Source organism: Salminus brasiliensis, chromosome 9, assembly GCF_030463535.1.
Source record: "Salminus brasiliensis chromosome 9, fSalBra1.hap2, whole genome shotgun sequence".
Classification (NCBI taxonomy): domain Eukaryota; kingdom Metazoa; phylum Chordata; class Actinopteri; order Characiformes; family Bryconidae; genus Salminus; species Salminus brasiliensis.
In genome coordinates, this window is record NC_132886.1 from 2,673,812 (window position 1) to 2,686,552 (window position 12,741).

Consider the following 12,741-nt stretch of genomic DNA (forward strand, 5'->3'; position numbering starts at 1 on the left):
AATAATATAAAAATAATATAATTATTTATATGCATATAGACAACCGCCACCTAAATAATACTACAATAATATATACCAAAAAATAAAATAAAAATAATATGAATAGTAATGACTCTGAAACTGAGCAGTAAATAACCTAAACAATATCGGTATAACACATAAAGCAAAACAAACAAACAAAAACACACATATATATATATATATCTATAGCTTTATGTGTTATATATATATATAATATGTATGTTAGTAAAGTGTTAATGAAGTGTATACACCCTCATTCCTCCAGATGTCTGTGAACTGGGCCTGTTTAGAGGCCTCGCCGGCGCCCTCCCTCACAGCGCCCCTACTGTACAACCTGAGAACTGCAGCCCGCTCAAACAGGCCGCACAGCCGATAACCGAGCGCATTGAGCGGCGTTTCAGGCTGCCGGGCCGCTGCCGGAGCGCATCGCTGTTCGTCCAGCATGCAGTTGCAGCGTCATTGTGAGAGTGAATGAAGTCCGCAATTCTGCTCCAAAACAACCGAGAACCCGAGGAAACAGCCCGCAGACCGCCGCGCCCCGCTTCAGCCGAGCCCAGAGAGACGGAGCCATGCCTGTGTTCACAGGTGCGCGTGCTTCACCGGGAGCTTTCACGCTTTTCGCGCTCGCGATTCATTCAGTAAAGGCGGGGATGCTAGCAGTGCTAACGGCTAACAGCACCTGCTTCCACTCCGATATCTGCGGTAATGTCGGGGTTCGCAGCTTATTGATAACATCCGAGCGTCTGTGTGCGGGATGTGAGCTGTGCTGGGTCTGAACCGGGTCTGAACCGGGTCTGAACAGGGTGCGGACTGACTGCTGGGGCAGCGCTGCAGCTCCCTATGGCCTGAGTCTGCTGAATACACGCTGTCCTGGTTTATTGAGCTTTATGGTTTATATTAACTTATTATTATCATCATCATCATTATTATAATAATAATAATAATATTAATCAGAATAAGTGATTCAGGGGGTTGATTTTATTTCATGCTCATATTAAGTTCACATAGGTGGAGTATGAAGAATAAAGCTGGGTGTTTTAGGCAAGAACAGGTGTGTTTAAAGGTGTCTAATATTTATTTTCGTGCAGAGTTTATTTATAGTGTTGTAATAATAAAGTGCATTACTGGCTTTGAGTCATTTTAGCTTCAAAATTAGCGAATTTATTAATTTATTTTTTTTATTTCGTTTTAATGTTACGTCCACATCCAGATATTACACCGTACCTTAAATATTAAATATAACTAAATATAATGTCTAAAATAAATATTCGAGATGAATTAGGGAGTTATATTGATAACAAGCCCATCATAGTGTTCACATTGCGATTTAACAATATTAATATTATTTATTATTATTATCATTATTAACATTTAATAAACATGTCTAAGAGTGTGTAAAATGTGTTAAAGCGACAATTAGTGTAGAAATATTTTAATATTAATAAAAAATTATGATTTTTCTTAATGTGATCTACCGGAAGAGACCGTAGCTAGCTTTAGCATCTTTAGCTCGTTAGCTCAGTTGCTAAACAAGCTAGCTAGCTATCTACATAACCAGTCAGACTCGTGATATGTGTATTAATAAGAGTCTTAATTTGTGAAATTAATGTTATTTATGTGCAATGCTGTTTATTAAAGATATCCAGGCAGTGTCCAAACGTCCCACGCGCCTGAGTCGTGTGATAGAAGGCTAGCTAAAGGTGCTAGGCTACGGTTAGCCTAGCTGCTGAGCTCGATTTAGCTAGATAGCTAGTTAGCTAGCTAATTAATTAAGATTATTATTCTATTAGAGTTTAGAGGGCTTTGTTGTTGGCCCCATAATTAGGCATGTAAATAGCTGTATGTGAGCAGCTGCAGGTGGGACGTATTTCTACCAGTTAGCATGTAGCTAGTGCTAGCTAGTGATGAAGCAAGTTAAGAATGAATGAATCTGTAGCTAAAATCTGAAATTGCTGCTTTTTAGAGGGCAGACTTATTTGCAACGGGGAGGTAATCTCTGCTTCTAAGCCACTGTGCATGTTGATTTGTAGTTTTCCTTTAATTTAAAGAGTTTGGGTGTTTTAACTCTGCCTTAGCATTTCGCTAGTAGTGCTAGCTAGCTCAGCTGGAGGAGCCAGTGCTGGAGCTCCACTGCAGTGCTCCTCTGTACCTGCTCTCCTCCTTTCACTGTCCCTGTCTCTGCTTATTCAGTTCAGCAGGGGCTTGCAGAGGATAGACGGCTGTTTTAGGGCAGGAACGCTCCGAAATACTCAGAGGAGGGAGAACTTCAGGCTCCGAAACATCAGAGATGCAGAAGATCAGCACATTGCACATAAGCGTGTGTCTCCAGGTCCTCTGTGAAGACAGCATGGGTGCAGTCGAGCTGGGACACACTACAGTGTTCAGGGCAGGGAGATCGTAGAGCAGTCTACGAGAACCATTCGGACGCATCATGTAGAAGATCAGCACGATTTGTAGGGTTTTCCAACCCCCTCGTGAGGATGACGGGGCGTCTTGGTGCCTGGGACCACCACTAAGAAACATCAGAGAGGGCGACTGCAGTGGCAGCTTGCCGAGCCTGGGTATTGAACCCACAACCCTGTCGTCAGTAGCCTGGAGCTCTGACCGCTTGAGCCGCCGCTGGCCCCCATGGGTGTAGAGAGCTGGTGGTCGGTATTTTAGATATTTAAGGGGACCGATTCTGTAAAGCTCTGACTTGCACCGAACTGCCATCACATGGCTGGCAACCTCACCCAAAACAAGCCGGCCAGCTTTAGGGCAGGAGGGAGATGAGTTGGGTGTGATGGACAGCAGTGGAGCACAGGTTCAGTAGCTGGGGGTGCTCTTTAATAGAGTTACTGCTTAGTGGTTGACATTTTCATATGTCCGGGAGACTGAATTGTAATCCTGATCATGTCTGAAAGAAAACTCAGGGAGGTGGGGGGGCATTAAACCATTGCTGTGTCCCAATTCAGGGGCTGCGTCCTTCGAAGATGTAGCCTTAAAAGCCTGCCCTCATCGCCACCTTGATGGATGCAGTTGGCCCGTAATGAACCTCTGGATATTTTGGCTGGTAACGGATTCACCCTTTGCATTGTGTTGCATTGCAGCCTCTGGATGCAGGATGCATGCCTTGAATTGGGACACAGCCCATGTCCTCCACAATTACTTGCGTGTATGTGTGTGTGTGTATATATATATATACATACATGTACACACACACATGGAGGCCAGTGGTGGCTCAGCGGTTAGAGCTCCAAGCTATTGATGACAGGGTTGTGGGTTCAATACCCAGGCTCGGCAAGCTGCCACTGCCTTCATCCTCTCTGTTTCTTAGTAGAGGTGGTATTTTTATTTATTTATTTTTTTCGTGGGAAGGTGTTCAGTTATGGGGTTGGATGTAAATGAGGGTACAGCACACCGGTCATCAGCCTCGTTTATGGATGAGCTGCAGTGCTGCGGTCAGTCTGGCTCCTTATCTGAGCTTGGGAGCGGTTCAGTGTTGCTCAGGAAGAAGAGACCGCAGCTCCCCGTCTGGGTTTCTACACCTCGCTTTACTCAGGGAGGTTTTCCTGCTTGTCTGATTGGAAGTAACACGCATCTGTTCTCTGTTCTCTATCTCTGTTCTTCAGTTAACGTGAAATGGGGAAAGGAGAAGTTCGACGCGGTGGAGCTGAACACCGAGGAACCGCCCATGGTGTTCAAAGCCCAGCTCTTTGCTCTGACGGGCGTCCAGCCAGAGAGACAGAAAGTGATGATAAAAGGAGGGACCCTGAAGGTAAGACTGCACACCAGGACTAATATCTGAATGTCAGGGCTGCACTTTTATTGTTTTATTGCCACACGAGTGAATGTGGTGCACCTTAAAATGATTAATTATGTTAAAACCAGGATTGTCTGTCAGTTTGTGCTAAATTATTCACCTGTTTTTATTAAACGGCATGTGTAGTAGTGCAGGTTAAAGCCCAGCAGTTCGAGCTCTGCTGTACACTATTAAATAAAATATTATTTTTAATTCAGTGCAGAATAATATATATATATTTTTGGTCCATTATCTGTAATCAATCCCCAGAAATTGCAATATTGTGATGCAAATGAAATGGATTATTGCGATATTATACTATTGACATATCACCCATCTACAACACTGTTGCAAAAGCCAGTATTATGATGCTGCTGCTGTTTTTTTGCTTGGTGTGGTGCAGCCTGCCAGTGAGCCTGGGACTGAGCCTGGGGTTCGATTCCCAGTCTGGGTGATTATAGTGCCCTGCACCAGTATGAGTCCTTGGGCAAGACTCTTACACTGCACATATGACTCTGTAATACGAGTAACTTTGTAAGTCGCTCTGCTAAACACAATAAATGTAAATGTGTTCTGTAACATGAATCCATCAGTTGTTCTTTATACTGTATCAGCATTTCATATTAAATGGATCAATAGAAATGCTCCAAAAATGCTTTTTTCTTTCTCCTGTAAAGCTGCTTTTGGAGATACTGGGTTTTTGTGGGACAGTGAAGATCAGGTGTTCAGCCCTAATTCACACTCCTGTTATTTTCTTTTCTTTTCTTCTAGGATGATGAGTGGGGAAATATCAAATTAAAAAACGTAAGTATTAATAAATTGGACAGTTTATGACTTTTCGTTTGTTTATTTATTTATTTATTTATTCAATTAAAAGCTCAAAACATCAGTGATTAAATGCTGTGATATAATGTAAATTAATTTATTAAATGAATCTTTATCTGTGAATCTCTCGCTGTTATATAGAGCCTGTTCATATTTGCGTAGTCGTTTCACCACTAACTTATAAATATATATAATTTTATTTATATATTTAATATATAAATAAAAGCTTATTAAATTGTCTGGTTGTATATAAAAATCAAACAGTGGTGGAATCTCGTAATACCATATTGTGATTTACCATCTTTAACTCTGTTTATAATCTGTATTTTGAATTCTAAGGATATTTTGGCTGAATTAAACTTATTATTATTATTATTATTATTATTATTATAATAACCTAGCTTAACTGTGCTTGGAGTCAAGAGCTGTTACTCCCAGTTAACCCCAGTTTGTGTGTGTGTGTGTGTGTGTGTGTGTGTGTGTGTGTGTGTGTGTGTGTGTTTGCTTAGGGGATGACGCTCCTGATGATGGGTTCTGCGGAAGCTCTGCCCGAGGAGCCGGCTGTGAGGCCGATGTTTGTGGAGGACATGACGGAGGAGCAGCTCGCCTCAGCTGTGAGTCACTCAGCTCTGGGGAAACTGAGTGGAGGTGTAATCAGTGCTGTCAAGCTACAATCTCTGTGATTAATTAATCTAAATCACATTCATCACTTTTTACTCTGAAAGTATTAAAGAAGAAAATTACAAGGCAAATGAACTCTGCAGAGGAGTAAACCAGTGGATGAAGAGCTGGTGTAGACGGTTGGGATTGGGCTCTACACCGCTGCTACACCTAGCTGTAATTTCTTTCCTGTGTCGTAAGGATGCTGGATTTTAGACACAGTTGTGCTCCTTGCTGAGGCAAATAAGCTGTATCAGAAGATGCTGTCTCTAAAACCTGGACTATCCCTCGGCCCTCTACCCTCGAAACTGGTCTACGGTCCATATTCACAATCCATTTAGCAGTTGAGTTTGTTAGTGGGTCTCTGGCAGTCTTACTTAGGCCTGGTCCAGTGTGGCTTGATGAGGTTGGCTGCTAGCTGTAGCATCATGCGCTGTGCTGTGGCTTGGACCGCCGGCTTTTGCAAAGTTGCCGAAAAAACCATTACATCAAGTGAAAGTTCTTCACAGATAGATGAACATAAACATACAAATGGCTCGTTTGTTTAATATTTAATATTGTGATAACTTTCTAATGATGTAGTATAATTATTATTATTATTATTATTATAATAATGCAGAAATAACACACTTTACAATGTAATAAAACCCAGTAATATAATGTAAAAGGATTGCAGATAACTTCTAAAAATGTGATCAATATTATTCCTAAATAAATAAGTGTTGCATTTATTATTATTTTTTTTTTGTGAAAATGATATTGCATTTATAATAAAGAATAATAAAGTATCATAATATTAGGAAGGTTTCATATTACATTTGTGACCAAATTAAGTGTAATGTTTTGTAATTATTACATATTTATTTATGAAATTATTACAACATTAAGAGCTACAAGCCCCAATGACTTCTTGTTGTTCACCTCACTGGTCTGCTTCTCCTGACCCAAGATTGAATGGGTCAGTTATCAAGTTTTTCTTAATGACTGAATTTCTTTGTGCTCTGTGTCGTCAACAGATGGAGCTGCCGTGTGGACTTACGAACCTGGGAAACACCTGCTACATGAACGCCACGGTGCAGTGCCTCCGCTCTGTGCCTGAGCTAAAAAATGCTCTGAGGAGGTACAGCTAACACCTCCAGCCCCCTCCATCAGCTAGAATAGGGGTGTATTTCTGTAGCGCCTTTTTCTAACTTTCTAACTTCTAGCTTTGCATGCTATGGGTTGTTCACAAAGCCAAACGTCTCAAAATACTTAACCGAGCTCATTTCTGGCTGAGGTTGTCAAACAGTACCGGTCTCAGAAATGACAAAGAAACATTAAAACGACCTAAGAATCCACAGAAGGGCTGTTGATTTGGAGTTTTGTGGAGTTCAGGTGGATTTCAGGCACTGATACCTTGTAAATTTGCATGTTAGACCCCTCCTGCTTAACTTCCCCTCCCTTTTCAGGTATTCAGGTGCGTTGCGATCTTCAGGGGCGAGCGCTCCTTCCCAGTACATCACAGCAGGTCAGTGCTCACCTGACGTGTTTCAAAGCTCTGTGTGCTTTTCTCTTGTTATGAAGGTTGTTTTAATTAAATCATTACAAATGCAATTAATTAAAAGTAATTCTACTAAAAATACTCAAATGGAATTGAGCAGCGAGAAGAATCCTTTATCACGTGTGTGTGTTTCCGATGCAGCTCTACGGGACCTGTACGAGTCTATGGATAAAACCTCCTCCAGCATCCCTCCAATCATCCTGCTGCAGTTCCTGCACATGGCCTTCCCACAGTTTGCTGAGAAAGGAGAGCAGGGCCAATACCTCCAGCAGGTACATCCTAAATCCAACAGGTCTCAAACGAGGCAGTGAACCTAAATCCAACTGGTATGTCCATCCAAAACTATAAAGGCAACATGTACCATCGACCAAACCCTAAGTACTTCAGCTTGAACCCACCCTAAATCCATACAAATCGGTGCCTCAGCCTAAACCGCATATCAGAACCATACCCCCCCCCATCCATCCTCTAGCCCTCTGCTCCATGCAGAGACACCACCTCCAAAAGGTTCCTGAATGTAGCACTAAAATGAACCCTAGTGTTGGCAGTGTCTCCACTGGCCAGCCCGAATGTTTATAGGTGATCATGCAAACCGCAGTCATGACTCTGCTTAACATCTCTGTGTCTCCGTGTGCTCAGGATGCCAATGAGTGCTGGGTCCAGATAATGCGGGTTCTCCAGCAGAAGTTAGAACCTGTAGAACCGGAAACCCCAATGGAGGTAAGACTGCCAGTGGCAATTTAGGAGGAATTCTGCTCATATATTTGCATCATTATTATTATTATTATTATTATTATTATTGAGAATAACTGTATTGGATTATATAATAATAATAATAATAATAATAAAGTATTATTGTATATATTTGTAATTGTTTTGAGCCACTGTCTGCAGTAAAGGATTCTCCTGTGCTGAACGCCGCTGTTTATTTCATTATGTTTACTCATATCTTCTTTACCTTCAGACAGGTGATGGTGAGGGTGGAGCCACAGCTTCAGCCGCAAAGAAGAACTTCATTGACCAGTTTTTTGGGGTGGAGTTTGAGACTACGTATCCATTCTACGTATAGCAGTTCTGTATAGCCCTTTAGCTTTCCTTAGCTTCGTCCAGCTGCAGGTTCTTACTTACTTATGGTTTTGTGGTACATTTTTAGGAGTAAGAAATTATTATTATTATTATTATTATTTATTATAATATATAATATATGAATAGTTTTATTAAAAGTCCAGAATTTGAATCAAAAGCTGTGCTTTAAAGTGTCTAACATTGCACTAACTCTAATCACAAGCTAAAATGCTGATCATGATGCAGGGATAAAAGACAGTATCAGTGAGTAGAGTGTGAGTGATCTGTGTCAGGGACTTTATTTATTTATTTCTTTATTTTAATTCTCCTTTTTCCATTTTTTATTTTATTTCTTTTATATATTTTAAAAATAAATTTGTTTTTAATAATGTTTATTAATAATGTTATTAATGTTTAATAATGTTTATTTTTCATCACACATGCTAATATCTCACAACCTGTATTATTCTTTAGGCTTTTAATAGTTTGGTCTTTATTTTATTTAATTTTTTTTTTTTTTAACCCAAACCATAACTCCAGTATGAATCATAGTCTTAGTCCTGCTGTAGCTTCCTTAACCCCGTCCTGCCCAGTATGAAGTGCACGGAGTCGGAGGACGAGGAGCCCACTAAAGGCTCTGAGAGTCAGCTGCAGCTCAGCTGCTTCATCAACCAGGAGGTGAAATACCTGGCAACCGGCCTTAGATTGGTGAGTACAAAAAAGAAAAACACAAACACCCCTGGGAATTTACAACTGGGTCAAGAGTGGAATTTAAACCACATCTGGCAACCAATATAGTTCCCAATACGAGTCTAAATGTCTTTTTATTTCTCTCTCTCCTCTCATCTAGCGACTACAAGAGGAAATCACGAAGTTCTCCCCGTCGCTACAGAGAAACGCTCTCTATATGAAATCGGTACGCTGCTCCAGACTGCCTGTGTTTATGTTCAGTATGGCTGAGCTGCTGAGGGGGTCTGGGTGGGTCTTCTTCAGAGTGATGAACGTGTGTGTGTGTGTGTGTGTGTGTGTGTGTGTGTGTGTGTGTGTGTGTGTGTGTGTGTGTGTGTTTCCTCTCTGCAGTCTAAAATCAACCGTCTGCCTGCTTACCTGACCGTTCAGATGGTTCGCTTCTTCTACAAGGAGAAGGAGTCTGTTAATGCCAAAGTCTTAAAGGTAGGACCTGAGGCACATGTTCGGGCCGGTTGCTATGGTACCCCAGGTTTGTGTGACCGAGGGGATGAAGTGATGAGCTGGGGGTGGACGTTCTAATGAGTAATCGAAGAGAGGGCAGTGGGTGCTTAAATGAATGAACGGGGTGCAAAAGTGTGCTAGTAAAACCTAGCCATAAACATGGGCTACCACAGCAACCACTTGGCATTCCATAGCAGCCACTCAGCAACATCATACCATAGCAATCTGCAGGCAACACCATGGAAACCACCTGGAGTACCATAGCAACAGCCTAGCAACTAGCAACTTTGAAAGAGGTGCAAAAGTTTATTTGGAAAGCTCAACCATAAACATGGGATACCTGAGCAATGACCTGGGATACTGTAGCAATCAGCTAGCAAGACCATGGAAACCACTTGGAATACCATAGCAACCGCATGGCAACAGCCTAGCAACGAGTACTTTGAATGAGGTGCAAAAGTATACTTTTAAAACCCAACAATAAACATGGGCTACCACAGTAATTGCTTAGGAACACCTGAGCACCCACCTGGGATACCGTAGCAACCACTCAGCAATACTGTGGCAATCAGCTAGCAACACCATGGAAACCACCTGGAGTACCATAGCAACCACATAGCAACAGCCTAGCAATTGCCTGGAAATGGAAACCACTTTAGTTGTGCAACCGTTTTCTGGTTATTTTCATCATGTTTATATATATATATATGTATATGTTAGTCCAGCCAGTGTAATCAAATAGTGTGTGTGTGTGTGTGTGTGTGTGTGTGTGTGTGTGTGTGTGTAGGATGTGAAGTTTCCCCTCATGCTGGACGTGTACGAGCTGTGCACTGCTGAACTCCAGGAGAAAATGGTGTCCGTGAGATCAAAGTTCAAGGAAATGGAGGACCGGAATCTGGAGAAGCAGCAGCAAAAGGTAAACCGAGCCCATTTCTTCTCTTCCTACAGCTGAAAAAGTCCCCCAGCAGCCCCCCACACCCCGATATACCACCACGACCAGACCAGAGGAAACCAGTGGGAGAGGTGACGCATCACTAATTCATGATAGGCTCCATAGTGTATCAGAAGCAGCATAATGATCAATAATGGTATCAGTTTCATAATGAGGAGCATGGTCTGCATTTCAGACGCCTTTGTTTATGTTTGTACTCGTAAAGATAAGCAGGCCAGTCTGTCTGCACTGAGAGCCCTCACAGCTCTGAATGTGGTCAGTAATGAATCCCCTCATCTCTCCTCAAACAGACTGTTAAGAAGATCGAGGCGCCCAAAGAAGTGAAGTACGAGCCCTTCTCCTTTCCTGACGGTGAGTGAAGAAGCCTGGCTCAGTGCGCTCACTGCTGAGTTGCTCAGTGTGGCGTCAGCAGTCTGATGTGACGGCTTCTCTGTCAGCCGTCCAGACATTTGGGCTAGTAGAGTCTTTAGTTTTGCTCTGTAAACTATATCTAACTAATCTGTACTTATAATGAATTAATTTAATTCTAGAATTTTACCCATGCTTCAGTCTATGTTCTAGATAACATTGAGTTCTACAGTGTCAGAACCCACATAATCAACTGATAGATTACTGAACACCTCTACATGCTGTGAGGGTAAGTACGTGGCTGTGAGCTGCATTAGCCTCAAAACCCTCAGAGCAAAACTAATTTTGGGATTATTATTATTATTATGGGAAAAGGCAAATTTTCAAAATTGAAAGTTTGTTTTCCCACTAAATCTCTGAACACCGCCCCCTTCTGAGCAGAGGCCGGATCTAAAGGCAGTTCTAGATAACGCTCTCCGTGTTTGTTTTTTTTTTTTTTTTTAGATCTGGGCTCCAACAACAGCGGTTACTACGACCTGCAGGCAGTTCTGACGCACCAGGGCCGCTCCAGCTCCTCTGGCCATTATGTGGGCTGGGTCAAAAGGAAAGAAGGTAAGGCCCTTCCTCTATAGCGCTTCACAGGGTCAGCACTGTTTAGTTCAGCCAGCGCTACCTGACTGGCCAAATGTGGCGGAGCGTGTTGGAAGGAAAGTATGTTAAATACATGATCTTATTTAAAACAGAGATGATGTTCCCTCCCTCTGCTTTTAATAATATTTCCGTCCACACTGAAGCTAAAATGCTTGCAGGAGCATGATGGCCCTGTATGAGGTGATGGTACCTCATAAAGCGAGACATCCAAACACCACAAGGAAGAAGAAGAAGAAGAAGAAGACACAGGGTTTAACCCCAGATCACTGCTCCCTATGTAGTGCACTAGACAGGGCAGGAAACTACAGATTCTAAATCTAATAGAGTATTAATATATACCTGTATATTGCTGCTGTCCATTTTATTCATTTATTTATTTCTCATCCAATGTTTGAACCCTGTAGCTGCTTCTCTATTCTGTGTCAATGTATCTGGATGAATTGGCCAATACAAATGCTGTAAATGATCTAAAAAAGACTTCCATTAAGAGTTAAGAGCATTTTCGCCTTCTCCTGTGAAGTTTCCATCCCTTCCATCCTTGTCTATTTATTTGCTAAATTTAACAGACTGTGCCATTACTTTTTCCACACCCCATATTTAAGTTTCTGTAGCACTGTGGCTCAGGGGTTGGTTAGAGCTCCGGGCTATTGATGACGGGGCTGTCAACATTAGACACAACCAGCGGTGTCTAAACTTTTGCACACAGCCCGGGCTAAAAGCTTTCTTGTTGACCCTCTTTCCGCAGACGAGTGGGTGAAGTTTGACGACGACAAGGTCAGCGTTGTGACCCCGGAGGACATCCTGAAGCTGTCCGGAGGCGGAGACTGGCACATAGCGTACGTGCTGGTGTACGGCCCGCGGCGTCTGGACGCTCTGGAGGAGGCGAAACCTCAGCAGTAGCCGAAACTAATGAACGAACGAATGACCGACCGACCAAGCAACCACGCGTACATTTAAATGCCATTTCAAAGCACTGTCTGCATAGATGTGCAATAAAACCCTGGTGTCTTTTTTTTCAAATCTGACCTTAATTATTATCTGCAGTCATCTTCATACAGCTGCACAGACACCACCTGCACTCCAGGGGGAGCTGTGTTGTGGTTTATTTTTAGTTTTTATGATTTTCTTGTTTTCGGTTCTCCCCACCCCATTGATACGAGGCAATCAATGAACTTGATCTTGGGCTCTAGGGAGGAGTGTTGGAAAAGGGTTATTTCCTAAACCGTTTTATAAACACATTGTATATTTTTTCAAGCGCAAGACCAGGCGTCCATGCTTCTGTACTCTCAGCAGTCGGCCGGAAGAGGTTGTGTGTATCTGAGCTGGTGGCGGTCGGATAAATCTGAATGTGGGTTTACAGGTGATTGTAACAGGGGGACAAAATCCAGCGCATCCAACAAGTGGGGAAATGTGTGGGTGATGGTTTTGGGGGTCCTAAAAGTGGGCTACAAACTCAAGTGCATTCTGAATAAGGTGTATTTTTGTGTGCTTGATGTAATGAAACCCATAATTAAGAGTCAACATAAAAAAAAAAAAAAAAAAACACCACCTCACCAGCTGTCCACTGAGCTTCACCCACCACGGCAAAGAACAACAAAGCTACTACTTCTTTAAGTTATTGACTGCTGGCTTTTCATAATTGGTGATTTAAACAAACAAAAAAAAAGGAATAAAATGCCACTTGTGTTTAATTGGTGTGTGTGTGTG

General features: G+C 42.2%; 1 protein-coding gene across 1 annotated transcript; it reads left to right on the forward strand.

Annotated features, from left to right (window-relative positions):
• The first annotated feature begins 418 nt into the window (after positions 1–418).
• Positions 419–12,725, forward strand: usp14 (ubiquitin specific peptidase 14 (tRNA-guanine transglycosylase)). The gene is made up of 16 exons (XM_072688677.1): positions 419–606; positions 3,633–3,778; positions 4,574–4,606; positions 5,137–5,241; positions 6,304–6,407; positions 6,736–6,794; positions 6,969–7,099; positions 7,467–7,547; positions 7,792–7,877; positions 8,486–8,600; positions 8,743–8,808; positions 8,973–9,065; positions 9,871–9,999; positions 10,326–10,386; positions 10,888–10,995; positions 11,780–12,725. Exons 1-16 carry the CDS (start codon positions 591–593, stop codon positions 11,932–11,934), a joined length of 1,488 nt encoding a protein of 495 aa, XP_072544778.1. The 5' UTR covers positions 419–590; the 3' UTR covers positions 11,935–12,725.
• Positions 12,726–12,741: the final 16 nt, after the last annotated feature.